The sequence below is a fragment of the Bos indicus x Bos taurus genome, chromosome 15 (genome assembly GCF_003369695.1).
Source record: "Bos indicus x Bos taurus breed Angus x Brahman F1 hybrid chromosome 15, Bos_hybrid_MaternalHap_v2.0, whole genome shotgun sequence".
NCBI lineage: Eukaryota > Metazoa > Chordata > Mammalia > Artiodactyla > Bovidae > Bos > Bos indicus x Bos taurus.
In genome coordinates, this window is record NC_040090.1 from 32,636,894 (window position 1) to 32,660,576 (window position 23,683).

General features: G+C 49.7%; 2 protein-coding genes across 3 annotated transcripts; one reads left to right on the top strand and one right to left on the bottom strand.

Moving 5' to 3' along the window:
• Positions 1-693: 693 nt before the first annotated feature.
• Positions 694-12,400, top strand: ART1 (ADP-ribosyltransferase 1). The gene is made up of 5 exons (XM_027563050.1): positions 694-756; positions 7,699-7,810; positions 8,278-9,055; positions 9,990-10,031; positions 11,494-12,400. The coding sequence occupies exons 2-5, from the start codon at positions 7,748-7,750 to the stop codon at positions 11,589-11,591; spliced, it is 981 nt and encodes a 326-aa protein (XP_027418851.1). The 5' UTR covers positions 694-756; positions 7,699-7,747; the 3' UTR covers positions 11,592-12,400.
• LOC113905559 (neuronal acetylcholine receptor subunit alpha-10) lies at positions 12,388-19,312 on the bottom strand. 2 transcript variants are annotated; one of them, XM_027563049.1, is made up of 6 exons: positions 18,240-19,312; positions 17,780-17,964; positions 16,688-16,833; positions 15,981-16,135; positions 14,814-15,346; positions 12,388-13,375 (listed from the first exon to the last, which is right to left on the bottom strand). In XM_027563049.1, exons 2-6 carry the CDS (start codon positions 17,859-17,861, stop codon positions 12,918-12,920), a joined length of 1,374 nt encoding a protein of 457 aa, XP_027418850.1. In that variant the 5' UTR covers positions 17,862-17,964; positions 18,240-19,312; the 3' UTR covers positions 12,388-12,917. The 2 variants fall into 2 exon arrangements, with proteins under 2 accessions (XP_027418850.1, XP_027418849.1); XM_027563048.1 differs by having other exon boundaries at positions 17,780-19,312.
• Positions 19,313-23,683: the final 4,371 nt, after the last annotated feature.

Below are 23,683 nucleotides of genomic sequence, written 5' to 3' on the forward strand. Positions count from 1 at the left end.
AGATCAGAAAATCAGGAGTCACTCTGCTGTTCTCCATTACTGTGAAAAAACAGCAACTCATCTACATATCCTGCCTGCCTCTCCCCCTAGAGGGTCCTGAGAATTGGCAATTGCTGGAACAGAAGATACTATACTGTCTGGATAGCTAGGCCTGCAGGGACACAACACGGGACCAGATCTGGTATCAGCGTTTCCTCCTCTCTCCATTCTCTGGTTTTGGGGAATTGCTTCACTTATCCTGAGACCTGGCACCCCAAGAAAGACCCCAAGAGATGGACTCAAATCTAGTCATTGAACAGTGGTCTAGAGTGAAGTGGAAAGTCCTCCAAGATCACATGACCAAGAGCACTGCAGCTGGGACTCAGACTCTCTACTCAGAAATCTCTCCTTACTCCTCAAATGAGTCTCCATCACCTGAAAGGATCAATGAGGAGATACTCCCTGAGGCCAGGGATGCTGAATGCAGGAGCAAACCCAATTAGGAGACAGTTGTTTCAGCCTGGATCTTTGATTTCTCTCTGGGTTCAGGGATTCGCTTTTTTCATGGGAAGAGCTCTTGCCCAGAACACCCTGGGCAGAGGCTAGTATTCCTGAGCCTAGAAGAGATGTCCAGAAATAGATGGGAGAGTGTCACATTTCTGAGCAGCTGTGTGGGAAAGGTACAAGGGGTGGTATAAAAGAGAAACCTGCCCTCCTCCTCCCTGGAGGCTGTCACTGGAGACCAACACCAGCTTCCAAGCCCCGGAGAAAGTCTAGGTAAGGGGCATACGACCCTCCTCCTGGGCACTGGGCACAGAAAGCTGTTTCTGAAAGGCAAAATTTGGGGTGTTATTGGCAGAGTTATAGCAATCATTAAGAAAAGGTTCAAGAAACCTTTTCTCTTTGTCTGTTCAGACTGCTATAACAAAAATACCACAGACTGGGTATCTTATCAACAACAAATACATATATATATAAAAGTTCTGGAGGCTGAAAGTCTGAGATCAGGGTGCTAGCCTGGTCAGATGACAGCTCTATTCCTGGTTATAGCCAGCACTTCCCCACTGGGCCCTCACAAGTTGAAAAAGCTAGTGAGCTCTGTGGGGTGTCTTTTATAGGAACAGCAATCCCAAATCATGAGGGCTCATGAATTATGAACTAATGGTCTCCCAAAGGCCCCACCTTCTAATACCATCACATCAGGCATTGGGATTCCAGCCTATGAATTTTGGGGAGACACAAACATGCAGACCATTGCATATTTGACAAAGAGGTCTGAGATACTAGGGAGGCTGAGGCCATTGGGAAACTTGGGGACTTCTAGGGAGGGATTTGGAGTCCCAGTCCCAGTAGGGCTTCCCAGGTGGTACTGGTGGTAAAAATCCCTCTGCCAGTGCAGGAAACCCAGGATCGTGGGTTAAATCCCTGCATTGGGAACATCCCCTGGGGTAGAAAATGGCCACCTGCTCCAGTATTCTTGCCTGGAAAATTTCATGGACAGAGAAGCCTGACAGGCTATAGTCTATGAGGTTGCAAAGAGTTGGACAGGACTGAGCAACTGAGCACAGGCTTAGGTCACAGCTTTAATGCTTTTGGCCCAAAAACCATTTTGAAACTTCTAGGGAGTTCACACAAAACAAACTTAAAGTAAACTAGAAAATATCCCCATTAGGGGATGTTCATCATGGGCCTGGATGAGGGGAAACCAACAAGAGAGGTGCCCTGAGCATGATGACAGGAAGGACAGAAGGGCAGCAGCTGGGAGAGGAAAAGGGGTTGCCAGTGCCTCCACTTCCTGACCTCCCAGGCCCTCCCTGCCACTCTGGCCCCCACACCATTGCCCCCAAACCGGTCACTAAGCCATCAATCCACCTGCTCTGCAGGGGTCTCCATTATTAGTGACACCCAGAAAGCCTCTCAGACTTTCAACAAACATTCCAGGAGGCCTCATGTGTGCCTGGCCTTGGGCTGAGCCCTGGGGACACAGAGTGGGTCATATCCAGTCCTACCCTCAAGGAACTCACAGGCCAGCAGGGGAGGCAGACTCGGAAGGCAGCACAGTATGACTAGCACAGTGACAGAGGAAAGCGCAGGGGATTCAGGAGGTCAGAGGAGTCAGAGGGCTTCCTAGAGGAGGTGGCCCCTGAGCTACTCCTGGAAGAGTGGGTAGCAGGAGAAGGGCAGCCCCAGCACGTGGAGGGAAGCAGCAGTGCCTCATTTGGGACTTCGTGCTGTGCCATCCATGTGAAGCAAGGGTGGAAGGGCACGAGGCTGAAGAGGCTGGGGAGGGTCAGGTCACAGAAGGCTTCAAATGCCAGCACTCTGTCCTGAGGGTAAGAGAGAAGTTTTGTTTTATATTGCCTTCTTTTTTCTTTCATGTCTGTATTTTGAGATATTTCTCCCAGCAGGTTTGGCACAAAGGGTTCTGAAGCAGGTGAGGAACATCATCAGCTGTGCTTCAGACTCATTGTTCTCCCTGCTCCAGGGGAGTGTGGAGTTGCAGGGGCGACAGTGGAGGCAGGAGACCAGGGAGGAGGCAGGAGCTGACCGGAGCCTTGGTGGGGGAGGTGGTGATGGGGAAAGGGAAGGACCATCGAAGATTAACTCATACTCTGCACAGCACTCCTTGGTAACCAATCTAGTGTTCGAAGAGTGAATGGAAAGCCAAGTAATCGTCTTGGGTGACTGAATGAATAACAAGGATGGCAGATTACATGACACTTTTCTGATGGAAAATTCAGAGGAACTACCTTGAGCTGGATGAAACCCAAAGAGAAATTCATCACAAGGATCCCGGGGTATTTCTCGGTACCCAAAGGCCAGAAGTGAAGAGTCTCTGGAAACCCAAGGAAGTGCCTCACTCTGCCTGCACTTTGGCTTCAAGCCACTCTCTTTGCTCCTCAGCCTGCCCTTCTTCTTTCCCCAGGGACCTCATCTCTCCCTGACTTCAGTACACCTGTGATTCTCAAATGTCTCTTTTTGTCCATTCTGCTCCCTCTCAGACATTGGCCCCTGCAGACAAACTGAACTGTCTTATGTTCACACAGGACAAACTGAACTATGTGATCATTTATTCAGTACATTTTTTAATTGATCATCTACTATATGTTGAGATGAGCAAGATAAGATTTCAAAGTGTAGTCTGCTTTCCTCTGTATTTCCAACTTACAGCATGGGAACCTGAGTGTGAGCCTTGATTTCCCCATCTCATCTCCTAAATCTCATCAGATACCATGTCCAGTAAATTCTACATAGAGAGGTAGGGTCCACTCTCACTACCAATACCTTAGGCCACATGATTCAGTGTCCTCAGTCTGACTTCATAATTCTCCTTCCCTATTCTAAGCCTCTGAAAATCTTTTATTTCTGTGTTTCTGCAGGATAGAGACAGGGCAATGGAGAGGCAGTGAGATATACAGTTGGCTTCATGTTTTTGCTGCATGACCATTTTTCTGTGGGCCACAAAATCTCAGTGGCATGCAAACATTTATTCTCATGCTCCTGGGTCTTCAGGTTGAATGTAGATGGGCTAAAGTGAGCTTGGATGGGCAGCTCTGCCTCAGGCTGCCAGCCTGCCTCAGCTGGGCGCCTCTTTGTTGTGGGCTGAGCCCACATCTGCTCCTCTGGGGTCCAGGCTAGAGGAACAGTTCTGGGCTATGTTCTGATGGTCTCTGACCCAAAAAGAAGGCCTTCTCTCTGGTTTGGGTTCCCTCCAAAGCAGACCTAGAGGCAAGGACTTGGGTGTAGTGATCTTATTTGTAAGGCGGTCTCAGGAAGTACAAATAAAGGAGTGGCAAAGTGAGACAGAGAAGAGAGACAAATGCCCCTGCAAAAAGTGTGTGACCACTGCGGTCAACTATGTCTCTCTGGGGACCCTCTGTGGACCAGGGAATCTGACGTTCCACCCTCACTGGGTGAGAGTTGTTCTGGGAACATTAAATCTCCTGCACTTTGGGGCTTCCCTGAGCAAGTTCCCCAGGTGATGCAGAAAGGCTTGGACACAGGAATATATGGAGCACTAGGTCCATGGGGTCGCTAAGAGTCGGACACAACGGAGCGACTTCACTTTCACTTCTCACTCTCATGCATTGGAGAAAGAAATGGCAACCCACTCCAGTGTTCTTGCCTGGAGAATCCCAGGGACGGGGGAGCCTGGTGGGCTGCCGTCTATGGGGTGGCACAGAGTTGGACACGACTGAAGTGACTTAGTAGTAGTAGTAGTAGTAGTAGGGGTGAGAAGCTGTCAGATGCTTGAGAATTATTCATTGCTCCTGTGTTTCAACCTGAAGGTGAGCTGAGGCAATACTATGAATCAGCAGTGGCAGGTATACTCTTTTATACTGCATCCATCTATTATTAAGAATATCAAATCCCAGGAAGGACTCTGAGTTTCTCACTTAGGTTATGTGTCCAAACGTTAACCAATCGCAATGACCAGGGCATTAGAGTACTGGTTTGGGGGTCTAATGTTCCCCTCATGAGGGTACAGAGTTAGGAAAGTCCCCAGTAAACCCATGGACTGGATTTTCCATAAGAAGAGGCTCTATTATAGAAGTTCAGGTTTCTTTGGGGGATTCCAAAAGACCACAAGAGTTCAAGTAGCTTTTTGCTGCTATATACTCTGCCCATTCACATTCTATCCTGGAACTAGGGAGCAGTATTTCATGCTTTAGTCCCCATTGTGATGCCATTTTCAATTCTATCTACTCCGTTTCTCCTCTAGACAGCTCATCATTTAAACCCACTTCTGGTGCAAAAGTGTCTTCATCAGGCTCTTTGGCTTCTTGTAACATACATCACATGCTACTTGAAATTCCCCATTCCAGTTCTGTCTCCATCTTAAAAGAGTTTAAAGAAGCAGGGATGTGGGTTTTGTTTTTGTTTCGTGATCACAGTTTTATCCTCAGCTCCTGGCACATTACAGGATGCTCAAGAATTTTCTGTTGAGAGGCTTCCTTGGTGACTCAGTGGTAAAGGATCCACCTGCCAAAGCAGAAGACATGGGTTTGATCCCTGATCTGGGAAGATCCCGGATCCCTGATCATATGGTGCACAAGGCAACTAAGCCCGTGCACCACAACTACTGAACCTGTGCTCTGGAGGCTGGGTACGGCAACTACTGCAGCCCTAGTGCCCTAGAGCCAGTGCTCCACAACAAGAAAAGACGCTGCCGTGAGAAGCCTGAAAACCGTAACTAGAGAGTAACCCCTGCTCGCCGCGAGGAGAGAAAAGCCCGTGTAGCAACGAAGACCCAGCACAGCCAAATACAAACTAATTAATTAAATTATTATTTTGTTGAATGAATGAATAAGCAGGTTTTGAGGGAGGGAAGATAAGGAGTTCAGTTTGGAACATGTTAAATTTGATAACCTGCTGTTAACTCCCTTGCCCAGAGAGGCTCACACCTCAATTTAAACTGTGAATTGGCAGTGATAAGATCTTAGATTGGGAAACATAAAATTATACTCACAGAACATTTCCATGTCCTAGGGTCATTGATCTATCAAAACTTAGGTCCCACCAAGAGGGGATTAGGGAGCAGGGATGCTTAACCTAAGCAAGACTAGGGAGGGTGTACATCCACCCTGAGAGTTGTGTAAAGTCTGTGTGAAGGCACACAGATCCATCTTCTGAGAACTTTCAGTTTTCATCAGATCTCCACAGATAAAAAACCACTAACTATATTATGGTTTGGATAAAAGAGGGAAAACAGAAATACCTAAGAATCTGCTGATATGCACCTAGAGTATCTCTGCCAGGATGACAGGAAATGGGAACACTGGTACCTCTGGGGAGAGGGGATGGGGTTGAGGAATCAGAGAGAAGGACATTTCACTGCATGCCTTGTGGACTATAAATTATGAAAAATGAAAATGTACTACTTTTTGAAACTTAAAACTTAATAATATTAAAAAATAAAGCTATGGGGGTTCCCTGGCAGTCCAGTGCTTAGGACTCTGCAGTTTCACTGCTGAGGGCCCGGGATTCCATCCCAAGTTGGGGAATTTACCTCTTGGCTCACTAGCAGGATGAATCATAATGTTATTTACTTTTTTTTGCCACATTTCACAGCCTGTGTGTTTGTGCGACCCCAAGGACTGCAGCATGCCAGGCTACACCTCAGGTGTACCCCTCCCCCCCAAAATAACATTATGATTCACCCTGCTAGTGAGCCAAGAGGTAAATTAGAAATTAGATACCATTTGTGCCCACCAGTTAAATGGAAATTAAGGGATTCATAATGGCCAGTGTTGGCAAAGACTTGGAGAAAAGGGCACTTTTGTCCACTGTTGGTGGGAGGTGAAGAGGGACATTTTGGATGGCAACTTGGCAGTGGCTATCTAAAGGAACACTATTCAGATCCTTTAAATATCACCTTGATATCTTTCCTTTAAAAACATGCAGACAAGTAGATAAGGATTTATATACGTAACTGATCACTGCGGTATCACGTGCAATATCAAAGACTGAGGAAAAAACACTAAGTGCCCGTCAATAAGGAAATGGTTAAATAAATTGTGGACTAACTCTACTATGAAATTCCATGCTGCCATTATAACGAACAAGGTAGATACGCATGTATGACATGGAAGGAAGTGTATGGTACATTATTTCCTGGGAAAATGTTGCAGAACGTGTATGTGTAAGCATGTTTCCTTTTTCTTTTTGAAAAAAGTGACAGTAAGAAAACCAAAAATAGGCTGCACACAGAAAACTATGTGTGTATATATACTTAAATATTATATTATTTGTATGTACATCAAAAAAGGTCTTGAAGGGTCCCATTACCAGGAAAACAGCAGGCCTGGATAATAGTGCAAAGGGGACATGGAGGGACAAGAAGAAATGGGGGCCTTGGGCATTGTGATTCATTCATATACAATGAGCATGCATTACTTGGTAATAAACAGAAATAAAGAAGCACCACCAACCTGGAAACTGTTCCAATCTTGACCCAAAGCTGGAACCCCTTCCTGGAGCCCTGCTCTGAGCCTGTCCCTGGGGTCCTGCTGTGGCCTCACCAGCTGATCACTCCTGGATCTGCCCTGTTTCAGCCTCAGGTCCCCACGAGGGGAAGCCCGGACCTCTCACTTTGGAAGTCAAGCTCCTTCAGGACTGACCCCAAGCTTTCCAACATTCCCACCCTGCACCTGCCGCACTAGAAAAAGTGTCTTTCACTCTTTACATCGTGAGAGTTCCTACCTCCAGTACCTTTCCTGTTCCCATTCCTGCTGCCCCTAACACTTTTCCCTCTCCAGACTCCAGTCTTTTCTCTCCCACCTCCATTGACTGAAGCCTTACTCTCCTCTTTATCCCGTAAGACCCTAGTCACATGTTCCTCCTCCAGGAAGTTTCCCATGTTCCTTCCAGCAAGAAGGGCTCTCTCTCTCTTCTGAGCCTCCATTTCTATGCTGTGACCCTGTGCCAAGCAGTGTAAGTGACCCAGACCAGGTATCAATTCATGTTTTTTGTTTGTTTGTTTATGTATTTAGGCCGCGCTGGTCTTACTTGTGGCACACAGGGTCCTCCACCTTCACTGTGGCACGTGGAATCTTTTTAGTTGCAGCACGTGAACTCTCAGTTGCAGAGGTGGGATCTAGTTCCCTGACCAGGGATCAAACCAGGGCCCCCTACATTGGGAGAGTGGAGTCTTAGCCACTGGACCACCAGGAAGTTCCAATTTGTCCTTATTGAACTGTGCAGATTCTCTTTTTCCAGGTGAGGAAACTGAGGCCCAGAGAGTGACTTGACCAGGGTCATCTCCAGCATGCAGAGCCCTGCCGTGATGTCTCTGTTGCTTGTGTCCATGGGCCTCATGGAAGCACTTCAGGTACGGTCATCCTCTGCTGTCCCCATCCCCCAGGTGCTGGCTTCTGAACTCTGCCGGGTGCTTCCTTTGGGGATGGCTCAGTCTGAGAGGATAGCCCTGGAGCCCAGTCTCAGGGCATCCATTGCTGGTAGTTCCCAATCCCCTTCCCCTCCAGGGCTTCCCTTGTGGCTCAGCTGGTAAACAATCTGCCTACAATGTGGGAGACCTGGGTTCGAAAGATCTCCTGGAGAAGGGAAAGGCTACCCCCTCCAGGATTGTGGCCTGGAGAAGTCCATGGACTGTATACTCCATGGGGTCCCAAAGAGCTGGACACGACTGAGAGACTTTCACTTCACTTCCCCTCCAAGTGTGTTTGGGGCCCTTCATCTCACTCAGCCACTCAGCTTAGTGGAGGGGGGAGCTGGATAACAGGGCTCCTGTTCTCTTGGGGCCTAACTTCTCAATCCTTGCTGCTCCCCCTCTCGCAGGCCCAGAGCCACCCCGTCATACGACGAGACCTCCTCTCTCGAGAAATGCCCCTAGACATGGCCCTGGCCTCCTTTGATGACCAGTATGCTGGCTGTGCCACAGCCATGGCAGCGGCTCTCCCGGAACTCAACCGCACAGAGTTCCAGGCCAACAAAGTGTACGCTGATGGCTGGGCACAGGCAAGCAGCCAGTGGCGGGAGCGCCAGGCCTGGGGGCCCGAGTGGGGCGTCAGCCCTACCCGTCTGCTCGCCCCCCTGGGCTTCCGAGAAGAGCACGGGGTGGCCCTCCTGGCTTACACGGCCAACAGCCCCTTGCACAAAGAATTCAATGCGGCCGTGCGTGAGGCGGGTCGCTCCCGGGCTCACTACCTCCAGCACTTCTCCTTCAAGACACTCCACTTCCTGCTGACCGAAGCCCTGCAGCTGCTGAGCAGCGGCCAGCGTCCACCCCAGTGCCACCAGGTGTTCCGAGGGGTGCAGGGCCTGCGCTTCCGGCCGGCCGGGCCTGGGGCCACTGTCAGGCTGGGGGGCTTTGCCTCCGCGTCCCTGCAGGATGCTGCGGCCCAGCACTTTGGGGAAGACACCTTCTTTGGCATCTGGACTTGCCTTGGGGCCCCAATCAAGGGCTACTCCTTCTTCCCTGGGGAGGAGGAAGTGCTGATCCCTCCCTTTGAGACCTTCCAGGTGATCAACGCCAGCAGGCCAGCCCAGGGCCCTTCCCGCATCTACCTCCGGGCCGTGGGCAAGCGCAGCACATACAACTGCGAGTACATCAAAGGTGAGCAGGGCACATGTCAGCCAGCAGCTGTGCACAATCTGGGCTTCCCCGTCCCGTTTTCAGGGGACACGTACACAGTCTAAGCCAGAGCTGGGCACTTGCCTGCTGAGAGGGTTTTCTGACCAGTACAGGTGTTTTTGGCCATCTGAGGGCCAAACAGCCTTGATCAGGCTTCTCTCCCAGATGGAAGCTGTTGCCAGAAATGAGTGTGGGCCCCTACCATGTTTTCTGAGAGGAGTGTGTTTTTTGACTGAGCAGAAACCCTGGGCTGTGCGTGTACTGGGTCAAGGTGACAGTGAGGTGGTGAGACAGCATTTGGGTGCCATCCCGCTAAGTTCCAGTTTGGGTTCTGGCAGTCTGGGTTCTGGCAGTTTGGGTTCTCGGGTGCTTTCCTCTCCACCATCACAGGACCAGGCAGAGGAGTAATTGTGAGGATGGGCACAGGTCCTTAGTCACTGAAGGGCTGTGGGCTGCTGCCTGGTTGAGGGATGCCAGGCAGGCTGTTGGCTGGATCCACCAAGCACATCTCAAGTGGGAGTAGGTCCACTGTGGCTTCAGATCCCACTGTGGACAGCATCATGAGCATGCATGTTTGATGGAAGGTGATGAAGACTGGCAAAGAACATAAACTAGCCCCTCCTTGGCTGGGACAAGACAGGGGAGAAGGAGCGGTGGGTGCGGCATAGAGGTAAAGTTACAGGCCAAGGGAGGAGAAGGAGAGCCCAGATCACCCTGGCTTTGAGGGCTGGGGCCTTCCTGGCCCTGCTGCTCGTGGGTCTAGTCAAACCCAGGCAAGGGTGGTCCCACTGTAAGGAAGCAGAATTAGGGGAAAAGGCATCAGTTTCTCTGAGAGCTAGTCAGGGAGGTACTCTGGGGTCCCTTTCTGTCCTGAGATCTATTGAGCCTTTGATTCTTTGCTGTTTCTTTCCTGCAGACAAGCAATGCAAGTCTGAGCCCTGCCGTCTGGGTAACTCAGGTAAGGGCTGCAGGCATCGGCAGGACTCTGTTCGGAGATGAGCTGACTGCTCTGGGTCTGGGCCCCTTTCCTGGGTGAACATCCCCCTTAAATGAAAAACAACTGTCTTTTATTAAAATAAAAATTAGACTTTCTTAAGCAGACACCTGTGGGGGTTGCTAACCTTTCCCACAGGGTGTATATGTGGGATACGTGGGGTGTATACGTGGCAAGCTGACACACCTGCTCCCCTCCACCCGGGCCTGGGGCAGGCCCCTCCTTCACAGGAGGTCACTGATCAGACCCCAGGGAGCTCCAGGCTGCACTGAGGTGACAGTGGGAAGGGCCACTCCACAAAGCTCTCCCCAGGCCTTCTCCTCCTTCCGCGGGGGAGCCCTCTGTCTATAACTGTGCTCAGAACTCCCTCAGACCACCTCCCAAGGTCAAGGTCAGGTCATGGGTGCTGGAGACCTGGGCTTTAACCCAGGCTCTGCCCCAACTCTGTGACCAATTTTTCCTCTCTGAACCTCAGTTTCCCTATCTGTAGCATAAGCATATTGGACTAGATGGTCCCCAGATTCTCTGTGGCCATGAGTCTTCTCTTCTCTTGAACACTTGCTGGCCCAGGGTTTGCCTAAGGCATCACCTCTCCAGCTGGGAACAGGCCATTCTCAGGGAAGAAATCACAGCTGCTCCTCACCCTGGGGTCCTGCCTCCTCCCTCAAGGCTTTTAGAACAGTGGGCAGGAAGGAGCCTCAGCCTCCACTTTGCTCCCACCCTTCTCCATGGCACAATACCACTCAGGGTTCCGGGCACATGAGTCCTCACCGTGACCCGATGGTGCAGATACTGTCATCACCCCTGTTCCACGGATGAGACAGACACAGAGAGGTGAAGCAACCGGCCCCACACACAGACCTAGCAAGGGATGGGGCCCAGACAGCCTGGCCCTGGAGCCCAACTCTGAACCACCACACCAGGGGGGCCCCCACCTCACGTTATTCTTACTGCGCAATAATCAACTGGAAGGAGGTGGGACAGGAAATACTGCCCTCATTACATAACAAAGTGAGGCCCAGAGACAGAAGTGACTTGCTCCAGATGACAGAGTCATCTGTGGCAGAGTCAAGACCAGCCAAGTCTCAGCTTCCAACCTGGCTTGAGTTCTGATAATGCCATTTCAGGCACTGGGAAAGTTTAGGATTCCCCCTCCCCAGCCCCGACTCTCCTCCACCAGTGCCTCTCCCACCAGAGTCTGGGCAGAGGAGCAAAGATCAGCTTCACCAGAGTTCACTCAGATCTCTACCCCACTTCATCTCACCCTGCAGTGCTTCAGTGGTGTCAACAGGAGGCTGGGGCATAAACTTAATGACCTCTGGAAAGGGAAGTGGGACTCTCCTTGTCTCTTCATCTCTGTCTACCTTTCTCCCTAAATTCTTCCTCACTTTGTCCCTGAATCTCTCTGCCTCTGTTTTCCCTGCAGCCGTGGGTCAGAGCCCCCTTTCTGCAGTCTGGTCCCTTCTACTGCTGCTCTGGTTCCTTGTTGGCGAAGTCTTTCCAGAGAGTCCAGGCTTCCTCTAATCCGTCAGCTGCTGAATGGCTCTGCCTGTAGCCTCTGCCCAACATGAGGATGTCAGCCACATGTGTGCTCTGAGTGTGGCCACCATCTGGGGTAACTCCATCTGCAGGAAACTCTGGGACCTTCTCTGGCAGCTGCCAGGCCTGAGAGCAGGAAGGAGAAAATGTGGGGACTAAGCCTCTCCCAGGGGTCTAGGAGTCAGACACTGAAGAGAGGTGGGGGGACTGCAGGACAGGTAATCACTCACCTGGAGATAGATTATAGTAGTTCGGAGGCCTGGTGATTAGGGAGAAAGTACTTGGCTGTGGTATTCACTGCTGTTACTCAAATGCCTCCCATGTGCACCTGGACAGCTCCTCTTTGCTCTTCCAGGAAGCCTTCTCTGACCTCTCCTCCTTGCTAGGTTAGGGGCCCTGCCTCTGGTCTCCCATCTGAGGGCAGGGACTGCGTCCAAGGTACGCAGGTGGTACCAGAACACACGTGGAAGTCAGAAAGGAACAAACACCTTGTGAGTGGCTGGTCCCTGTCCTGCCCCTACCTTGGGCACCGTCAAGCTCTCTGGACGTCACTGTGTGATGCTCACACAGTGAGAACGCAGAAGGATTGGACCTAAATCCAGAGAGGAGAGAGCAGGGAAACAGCAGAGAGACCTTTAGGGATCTCAGTCAAATGCTAATCATTTTCTTATCAGCAAAGATGTAATTTCCACTCTGATTCATGGGTCCTCAGGTCCCTAAGAGGCTGGATTCCCAACTTGCAGCACCAAGAGCCTAAGGGTAAGACAGGACACGGAGGAGATGCAAGGCACACATTACTTTATTATGAGCTGGAGCTTTGGGGCCAAGTCCTTATGTGGCCTCCTGCTGTGGAAAGTGGACCAGGAACCCTGAATCCCCAGTCACCTTCTCTGAGCCCCTAGACAGGGTCAGGCTAGACAGAGTCTCTCTAACAGCAGCCACAGGGGAAGGAAGAGAAGACAGGAAATGGGGCAGGGCTGTCATGCCTGCACGCTCCCCACTGAAAGTGCCTAAACTCAGCACGGAAGTTCAGTTCTGTCCCTCCCAAACTGCACTTCGATCTTGACCCTTCTCAGAGTTCCTCCTCTGCAGGAATCAGGGGTGCAGCAAGCTCTGATTTCCCTTAGAGTTTAGAGTCTGGAGGAGACGATGAATATTCTTGGTCCATGAAGTGAGTAGTGCTGAAGAGAGGATGTCCCAGGCTCCTAGGCCCAGTGGAGAGACGCCGGGTGGCCTGAGGGTCGACCACCACCTGGCCTGGCTGATCCAAACCCATCTGGAGGTGCTGTGGCTGCAGCAGACCCCCGGAACTCACAGGGCCCGCACCAGCACCAGAAGGCTCATGACCAGAGCCATGGAGAAAAAGATGCCCAGGAAGAAACGGTCCATGACCCGGGCCAGGCGCTTCCAGTCCTCATGGCGGCGCTGGGCAGCCCGGTGGCTGTGGAAGGCATTGGCGATGGTGGCCACGTGACGCAGTAGGGCTTCCTGACGGCACAGACACCGGGGCTCACGGCAGGGACCTGCTGGGGGGCCAGTGCCTCTGTCAGGAGGCTGGGGACTGGGGGATGACTCAGGTGGTCTAGACTGCCCACAGGGCTCCCCTCGTTCCCGCACACACAGGCCCCGTGCCAGGCGTCCTAGCAGGAGGGCCCGAGCCCAGGCTGGCACGGGGCGGGCACTGGGACCACAGTAATGCAGGTTCATGATAAGGATGGTAAGCGCCGTGGAGAAGGTGACCATGGTCATGGTGGCCATGTAGTACTTTCCTGCAAAAGAGAGAAATGGAACTGAGGCCCAAAACAAGAGCTCAGGGGGCCAGAGCTCCCCAGCTGCCTGAACACAAGAAGGAATGAGCGCATCCCCCATCAGGCTCTCAGGACCCTCGAAGCAAAATGGAAGAAAGTGGGAAGGAGGTAAGGGCCAACATCTCCCCTCCCACATCCCCACATCTGGTTCTCAGAAGCTTCCTGCTCCCTGGTTGATACCCTCCCTGGACTCACCCACAGTCCCCTGAAAGTCACACTCTTAAATAGAACAACCATGCCCTGGGCAAGTTACAATAGAACCTTCCTGGTGGATTCCCAGGTGGCGCTAGTGGTAAAGAACCCCCTGCCAATGCTGGAGACATAAGAGACTCCAGTTCGATCCTAGGTTGGGAAGATTTCCAGGAGGATGGCATGGCAACCCACTCCAGTATTCTTGCCTGGAGAATCCCATGGAGAGAGGAGTCCGGCAGGCTACAGTCACACAGAGTCGGACACGACTGAAGCGACTTAGCACGCATGCACACAGGTCTGTGGTGCTGCTCCCCTGAGTTAATAAATGGGTGTTCTTTGGGAGGAATGATGTAAAGCTGAAACTCCAGTACTTTGGCCACCTCATGCAGAGTTGACTCATTGGAAAAGACTGATGCTGGGAGGGATTAGGGGCAGGAGGAAAAGGGGACGACAGAGGATAAGATGGCTGGATGGCATCACCGACTCAATGGATGTGTTTGAGTGAACTCCAGGAGATGGTGATGGACAGGGAGGCCTGGCATGCTGCAATTCATGGAGTCACAAAGAGTCGGACACGACTGAGCAACTAAACTGAACTCAACTGAAGTGTTCGAGAGAATGTCTGGCATGCAGTGAGTACTTAAAAGGTTTCACCTATTATTCTAATACTGGTAAATGTCGATCATCCTCCAACAAGTCCTTGAATAAAGACCAACTCCTGGACTTCCCAGGTGGCACAAGTGGGTAAGAATCCACCCGCCAGTGCAGAGGACAGGGGGGTTCCATCCCTGGTCCAGGAAGATTCCACAGGCTGCCGAGCAGCTAAGCCCGTGCACCACAACTACTGAAATCTGCGTGCTCACAGAGAGCGGCCCCCACTCTCCACAACTAGAGAAAGCCCTCATGCGCCAGTGAAGACCCAGCACAGACATAAATAAATACAATTAAAAAACCAAAAGAGACCAACTCCTTCCTCCACCCCTACAAGTGAGGGGAGGGCTATTTTCCCAGGAAGGGGCCTATCTCTTCCCCCTCCATTTCAGAACAAGGCCGGGCCCCAAGATGCTCAGCGGGGTGCCTCAGTTGACCCAGGCCAGTCCGGCTATGGCCCCTGCACCTGCGGAGGGCCACATGCGCCAGCCCCCGGGGTGGGGGGCAACCTCCCCGCTAGCCCCTCTCTGGCCACCCTGGGGCCCTCGGAGCCCACCGATGAGCGGCACGCTCTCTGCCGGTGGCATGCTCTCGGCCAGGATCAGCTGGAAGACGGTGAGCGCCAGCAGCACAGTGACGCCCAGCGACACCTTCTCGCCCGAGTCCGCGGGCAGGTGGAAGGCGAGCGGCGCCAGCAGCGAGATGAGCACGCAGGGCAGCAGCAGGTTGCACACGTAGGCGGCGGCGCGGCGGCGCAGCAGCAGAGTGAAGGTCACGTCCGGGTAGGGCTCGGAGCAGCAGCCGTAGGTGAGCACGCGCCTCCGGGCTGGCATGCCCAGCACGCGCCACTCCACGTTCTCCACGAAGTCGGCCAGGCTGGCGGCGGCGCCGCGCGGCCGAACGTCCAGCTGGTGCCCACCGTGTGTCCATGAGCCGAAGGTCAGGCCGCAGCGCTGCGCGTCGAACGGGAAGGCCGACACGTCCACGCGGCAGGAGCTGCGCGTGATGGCCGGCGCGTCCCAGCGCACGGCGCCGTCGTGCCGCAGGACCACGTTGGTGCTGGCCGAGGCCGGGGCCTGCGCGTCCGCCCTGCGGGCAGGGGTTGGGGGTGGGGGCTCCCTGAGGCGCCGCAGCGTTGGATGTCGGGGCTGACCCTTGGAGGGGGTGCGACTCCAACCCTCTGGGGGACTCAGAGGGCCCTCTGTGTCTTTGGAGGCCTAATGGGGCCAGGGCCTGCAGGGCCCAGAAGGAGACAGGTCTAGTCCTAAAGGGGACGCGGGATGCACGGTAACTTTTCTTGGGTGCCATCTGCAAAGTGCCTGGAGCGGCCCTGGGGAAAATGTGCGGACTCAAGCCCAGAAGGGTGAAATGTGACATAAAGAGGTACCTGTGCCCCAGAACCCTGGCTGCGAGGGATATAGAACTAGTCCTGAACCACACAGAGGGTTCCTGGGAGACATTCAGCCTGGGTTGGCTTGGGGGTGCTATCAAGGGACTGTGAGGTCCCCCCAGTAGGTCGTTGCCATGAGCTGTGGTGTCAGGAAGTCCTCCTGCACCACACAGCCACCACTGCCGACACGTTCCTGGCCATTTAGAAGGCTCCCAGGGCAAAGCTTACTGGGCACCCTAGAGTCAGGTTTGGTGTGGGGGATGGGGAGATAAGTGCATCCCCAGAGCCAAGGGCATCTCTTGGGTGGAGGGGAGGGACCCAGGCAGGCAGTACTTGTTATAGAGTACGATGTCCGGCCTCCACACGAGACTGCTGGGGATGCGGATGGCATCCAGACCACCATAGGTGTCAGGGTCCCATCGTAGGTAGGCGTCTGTCCACTCCTGTCGGATCCACAGGTACAGGGTCAGCACCTGATTCCGCTCATCCTAATTGGGGGCAGAGAGCAGGCATAGATGTGGACACACGTCTGTGCATGCCCTGCCCTGTGTGTGCACACTCAACTGCAGAGCTCTGGTCAGCACCCCCAGACCTGACTTGCCCACACAGTCCGGTCCCCACACAGTCTTGCTGTGTGACCTTGACAGGCCCTTCTCCCTTGGGCCTGAGTTTCCTCTGCAGTGACATGGGTGGTAATCTCTGCTAGTCAGAAACTCGAGTGTGCAAGTATTGGGCACATTGTGGATACCCAGTGGTTAATAGCCAACACGTGGTAGCTGTTATATTAATGTTTCTAGGAAAGAATTGTTTGGAGAGTAATCCTAGTCTCCCATTCCCCATTCCTTTTTTTTTTTTTAACCTCACCACGCAGCATGCGGGATGTTAGTTTTCTGACCAGAGACAGAATCCATGCTCTGCTGCAGTGGAAGCTTGGAGTTTTAACCACTGAACCACTAGGGAAGTTCCTCGTCCCCCATTCCTTTCCCATTCCTTCCTCCTCCAACCATTCCAGCACACTCTGTGGTTGTACAGCAACGCACCATATCGATGATCTGGGACAGTGTCACCTCCAGGGTTACATTCAGGGCCTGGTCTGTGTCTGCCACAGGTCTCAGGGCACTTGTGTAGTTGGCAAAGAGGTCTCGGAACAGCTTGTGTGCCAGCCTGCCCTCGGCTCCCAAGCACTCTAGAGGACCAGTAAGAAGGGGTGTCCACGGAGGCCCCGGGGCAGGGGCCTCGGCTCACACCCTCTACTCTCCACAAGACTGAGGCCCTGTCAGTGCCTTCGCTGTCTCACAGCTGTCTAACTCCCTGTTCTGTCTCTAGTTCTTCCCTGCCTGCCTCCGGGACAGATGCAATGAGGCTGTAGTGTGAATAGTTACTGTCTTCTGAAGCAAGGCGGATGGGTTTCTGCTCCACCTGCCCCTTCCTAAGTACCTGGATTCTGCCTGCCCCACCACAGATGCTGGATTAGACCACAAGAGTCCCAGGTGCCACATAGCATGGGGGATGTTAGTTCCCGACCAGGGATCCAACCCATGGCCCCTGCATTGGAAGCGCTATCTTAACCACTGGACCACCAGGGAAGCTCCTGAGATATCACGCTTTTAAAGAGACACATTCAGCTAGATCAGTAGCTGCTTGAAAGAAAGTGAAAGTGTTAGTTGCTCAGCTGTGTCCAACTCTTTGTGACCCTGTGAACTTTTTAGCCTGCCAGGCTCCTCTGTCCATGGGATTCTCCAGGCAAGAATACTGGAGTGGGTTGCCATTCCCTTCTCCAGGGCATCTATCTTCCCAACCCAGGAATGGTACCTGGGTCTCCTGCATTGCGGGCAGATTGTTTACTGTCTGAGCCATGGCTCCCCAGGCCTGTTAGATAAAGCTCCAACTCACCCTTCATGATCTGGTCCACCTGGCTTTTCCCGCCCTATCCCTGGGAGCGCCCCCAACTGCTCGCACCCCAGCTAGGCAAGCCCCATCTTGCCCTCTTCAGCTCCCACTCTTCCAAATTCGCCAAATGGAGCTTTTTCCCAGCACAGGAATGAAGAGAGAGCATGTGGAGAGAGATTTGGGGAGGAGGGGAAGAACAGCAATGCCCAGAGAAGCCAGGACTGGTCTACTGAGCTTCATACCTGGAAGGAGTGGGAGCAGGAGCAGAAGGCCCAGGCTGGAGACAGAGAGGCCGAGGCTGAGGTGGTGGCTTCCGGGCCTCATGGCCTTGCCACAGCCAGAGGAGGGGCAGATCTCTGGGAGTGAGCCTCCTGGCTTGACCTGTGGCAGTGCCAGGCCCTGCTGGCAAGCGTGGTGTGGACAGTCCCTGGAAGTCAGAAGGAAGACTGGGATCTCTGTTGGGCACAGTTAACCTCCAGGTAGCCCTGCAGCCCTTCCAGCTACCTCACCCTCTATTTGTATCGGCCCTGGAATTTAAGTACTTAGGCCTTGGCATCTACTGTTTCTCCTTCTCTGCTGGTCTTTGCCTCTCCTGGCCTCTGGCCTGTTCTCTGTCCCCTAAACCGTCTACGTCTTGCTCTCCGTCCCTCTGCCTCCCTGATCCTGGTCTTCCTCTTTCCACTTTCTCTCCTTTTCTCCTACCTCTGTTTCAGCTCCCTGGACTTCCTTAAGGCCTTCCCCTCACCACTCTAGGTGAGCCTGGTGCATTCTCAGCAGTACGGGGGGGCCGGGACTCTGTCCCTCCGAGGCACAGGACAGCAGGCCCGGCCCCCTTTTCCTTTTATTAGCTTAATTACAGAGTTAGGACACCTGTGTCCATAGGAACAGAGCAACTGAAACTGACACCTCAGGTCACTGGGACCTGAATTATTCAAATTCTGTAAGGTAGCACTCAGGCATAGTTCAGGCCCAACTTGGGGGATTGGAGATTCCAGGGTCAGAATCTGCAGGAGACTGGGGCTTAGAGGTGTGAAGGGACAGGGCCTGTGGATGGCAACTGTCCCTACAGCTCTGTCATCTTTGCTGAGTTCTTTTTTTTAAAAAAATATTTACTTATTTATCTGACTGCACCCAAGTCTTAGTTGAGGCATGCAAGATCTTTCTTAGTTGGGGCATGTCAAATCTAATTTTCTGGCCAGGGATCAAATCTCATGGACAGAGGAGACTGGTGGGCTACAGTCCATGAGGTCACAAAGTCAGGCACCACTGAGTGACTTTAAAAATAACACAGAAGTATGTGTAATATGATTTAAGAAATGAGGATTGAAAAATGAAAGAGCAAGTGGATTATCAAGAATGAGCAGGTAGATTTCTCTCCCCATTCTTTCTAGTTTCTCTTTCTAAGACTCCAAATAAATATATATTTAATTAATTTAATTTTTATTAATTTATTAAAATTAATAGACACAGATGAAGAGGCAATTAATGAATTCAGAGACAGATGAAGAAATTACCAAAATACAACACAGGGAGACAAAAAGAAAATGAGTTTAGGAAACAGGAAAGAATCTGAAAGAATGTGTTAAATATATATTTAATTGGAGTCTCAGAAACTAGAAAGCATGGGGAGACCCAGCACTAAAGAAATGAGAGATGAGAAAGAGAGGAATCAAAATCAGGAAACAAACAGAAAACAAATAAAGTGTTAAAGTCGGCTTCTCTGATAGCTCAATTGGTTAAGAATCTACCTGCAATGCAGGAGACCCCAGTTTGATTCCTGGAAAAGATCCTGGGAGAAGGGATAGGCTACCCACTCTAGTATTTCTGGGCTTCCCTTGTGGCTCTGCTGGTAAAGAATCTTCCTGCAATGCAGGAGACCTGGGTTCGATCCCTGGGTTGGGAAGATCCCCTGGAGAAGGGAAAGGCTGGCTACCCACTCCAGTATTCTGGCCTAGAGAATTCTGTGGGGTCCATGGGGTCACAAAGAATTGGATACGACTGAGCGACTTTCACTTCACAAACTTAAAGTCAACTTACCAGTATTTACATTAAAGTAAATGGTCTAAATACACTAATTAAAAGGCAGGGGTTGTAACACTATTAAGAGAATGAAAAGACAAGCTAGAGATTGGAAGAAAATATTTACAAATCACATAGTCAACAAAGGACTTGTATCCAGAACCTATAAAAATTTCTCAAAACTGAACAATAATAAACCATATCAAATTTTAAAATGAGCAAAAAATTTAAAAACAACACAAGAACACACACAAAAGAAAAAAAACTGGGCAAAGGAATTTGGGCATTTAAACGAAGAAAAGATAAGAACTGCCAATAAACACATGAAAAGTGGTGAACATAATTATATATTAGAGACATTCAAATTAAAATATCAGTGAGATACTCCATATTTATTAGAATGGCTAAAATAATATTAACCATGCCAATTGCTGGAGAGGTTGTGAAGCTACTGCAACCTTCATATATGGGTTGTGAGAATGCAAAAATGGCACAGCCACACTGGAAAATGGTCTGGCAGTTTTTTGGAATGTTATGCATATGCTTAGCCATGTGACCCAGGAATCCAATGCCTAGAGAAGTAACAACTTTTATGGTCACACAAAGTTCATGCATGAATGTTTATAGCAGCTCTATTCATAACTGCCAAACCTATAAACAAAATGTTCTTCAGTGAGTGAGTGGATAAAAAACTGGTAAAGCCAAACAATGGAATATTTAGTATTCATTGCTAAGAAGAAATGAGCTATTAAGCTATGAAAAGACATGGAGGAACCTTAAATGCATGTTAATAAGTCAAAGACGCCAGTTTGAAAGAGCTACATCCTATATGATTCCAAGTATATGACGTTCTGAAAAAGGCAAAACTATGAAGATAGTAGGAAGTTCAGTAGTTGGCAGGAGTTTCAGGAGACTATGGGAGAAGACTCAACAGAAAGCAGAATTTTTAGGGCAGTGAAAAGACTCTCTATACTCTCTGTATGGTAAACACTCTCTATACCATAATGATGGATACATGTCTTTATACATTTGTCTAAACCCATAGAACTGACAACACTAAGCATCATCACATGTAAAGTAAACTATGCACTTTGACTAATGAAGATGTATCAGTGTAGGTTCATCAAACGCAACAAAATGCTACTGGGGGAAACTATGCATGTGCTGGGGCAAGGGGTTTGTGGGAAATCTCTGTGCTTTCCACTCAGTTTTGCTGTGAATCCAAAACTGCTCTAAAAAAACTAAAATCTTAATAAAGTTTTTTTAAAAAAGGGATGAAGTACTGATATATGCTATCAGATGGGGATTCCCTGGTGGCTCAGTGGTAAAGAATCCACCTGCCAGTGAAGGAGACTCAGGTTTGATCCCTGGGTTGGGAAGATCCCCTGGAGAAGGAAATGGCAACCCACTCCAGTTTTCTTTCTCGTCTGGGAAATACCATGGACAGAGGAGCCTGGTGGGCTACAGTCCATAGGGTCACAAAAGAGTTGGACATGACATAGAGACTAAACAACAACAACATAGTACAGAAAACACTATACTAAATGAAAGAAATTGGTAACAAAAAATCAGATATTGTATGACTCCATTTACATTACATTGTATAAAAACAAAACTATAGTGAAGAACAGGTTGCCAGGAATAAGGGATAGGAAGAGGGTCACTGTAAAGAGATAGGAAAAGGGAGATTTTGGGGGTAATGAAACATTTTGTATCCTGATTGTGGGGTGGTTAGTTATACAAATCTGTATGTGTTAAAATTAACAACTGCACACCAAGTGAATTTTCTTATATAATTTAGAAAATAGTTTGTACATAATTAATAAAATCCAGGGTTATTGTACTTGCCAAAGGGGAAAGACAATGAGAGTTCCCTGGGGGTCCAGTGTTTAGGACTCCTTCCTTCCCATGGAAGGGGCACGGGTGATGGCACCCCACTCCAGTGCTCTTGCCTGGAAAACCCCACGGACAGAGGAGCCTGGTAGGCTGTGGTCCATGGGGTCAGTAAGGGTCACACATGACTGAGCGACTTCACTTTCACTTTTCACTTTTATGCATTGGAGAAGGAAATGGCAACCCACTCCAGTGTTCTTGCCTGAAGAATCCCAGGGACGGGGGAGCCTGGTGGGCTGCCGTCTATGGGGTCGCACAGAGTCGGACACGACTGAAGCGACTTAGCAGCAGCAGCAGCAGGGCCAAAACAAACAAAACAAAAACAAAGGTGGACAACGTGACACAAGAGTGAGTGGTAGATGGTGTAGGGTTGGATGTGGGGTGAAAGATGCATTTTTCTTTCTGTACCATTTTCAGCGGCAGTTATGCAACCATTTGGGGGCACAAGGTTGTCTTACACTCAAATTACACTTAAAAATAACATTTTGCAGCACAATACCTTTAGAGCAAAATAAAGGCTAAATTCAAGAGTGCTTCAAAACACTTGGAAATAGCACCTGCATAAATTGACTGAATCAGTTATAGAAAAATTGGTATGTTTACCTGAAAAAAAAAGTTGAAATATTTCTTATATATAGTGTTTTGGGGTGAAAATGTTAGTTTGAAAAAATAATTATAAAAATTGCTAATTTTTAAAAAGGCATTATGAAGAAAAGAAAACACACCTGAACAATAAGTGATTTAAGCCTATATTTTGAAAATACTGGGCTTTCCTGATAGCTCAGTTGGTAAAGAATCCACCTGCAATGCAGGAACACCTGGTTCGATTCCTGGGTCGGGAAGATCCCCTGGAGAAGGGATAGGCTACCCTATCCAGTATTCTTGGGCTTACCTTGTGGCTCAGCTGTAAAGAATGCGCCTGCAATGTGGGAAACCTGGGTTTGATCCCTGGGTTGGCAAGACACCCTGGAGAAGGAAAAGGCAACCCACTCCAGTATTCTGGCCTGGAGAATTCCATTCCTGTATAGTCCATGGGTTCACAAAGAGTCAGACACGACTAAGCCACTTTCACTTTTGAAAATACTGAATCGTATATAAAAAGATAAGGACTGTACCATAATGAATTTTGGCATGATTATTAGGTGGAAGCTTGATGGAAACTTTATAAAGGATAAATGAGGCTGACAACAACTGAATCAACAATCTTAACATCACTAAAAGTGGGACAGCGAGACAAGTGTCTTCCCAAGTGATGAAAAACAGCACCACTAATGAGAAGGACCATGAGTCTAATCAAGTCTCTAGATCTAACCAGTGGTACGTAGCAAGTAAGGCAGGTAGAGGCACAGTCAGTCTAATCTAGAAGCCCCTGCCCTCTATACTAAAGGACGAACATCTCAGGTACTGCATCAAATAAAGGGCATTTTAAAAAGAGAGAGAATTTATCAACCAAATGTGGGCCCTGTTTAGATCCTGATTCAATCAAATCAACTGTAATAAAATTTTACTTCTGAGACAACTGGGGAAATTTGGAAATGAGGATATTAGTTAATATTCAGGAATTATTCTTGTGTTAGGTATGACAATGGTATTATATTTATAAAAATTTATGGTAGGAATGCTTTTGTATTGATGAAATGATGACCTCCCTTAGAAATCCCATTGGGGTGGGTAGGAATAAGAATTGGGGTAAAGATTAAGATTAAATTAAGACATCATTTTACTTTTGTATGGATGAAAATTTTTACAGTAAGATTTTTAAAAAACCCTTAGGAAAGCAGGAGAAATGAATTTTTAAAGCACAAGTTAATATATTACAATGTAGAACTCTGGCAGAACTCCAGTAAAACCATTAGGTCTGAGAACTGGTTCTTTAAGAGACAACAAATTAAAACTCTGAAATTTTCTAGAAATACAAAGTAACAAAATAAGTCAGAGTAAAGCTCCTAAAAAAGATGTTGGCTCTGATGATGCCTGCATTTAATCTCCAGGCTTCTGTTAACATTATTTTGGCATTATTCCAGCGTTGTGCGGAGGAAATACTTATTCTGCACAGTGTATGAGTTTGTGGATTCCACAGCTCTGTTGGGTGTTGAGACAACTAATTCTTTTTATATTTTTGAGAAATTTAAAATTTTAAACATATATTTCAATGTAGTTTGAAATATAGGAGACTGTTCCATCTTTAAAAAAATTTTTTTATCTGTGCTGGGTCTCTGATGCTGCAGCAAGCT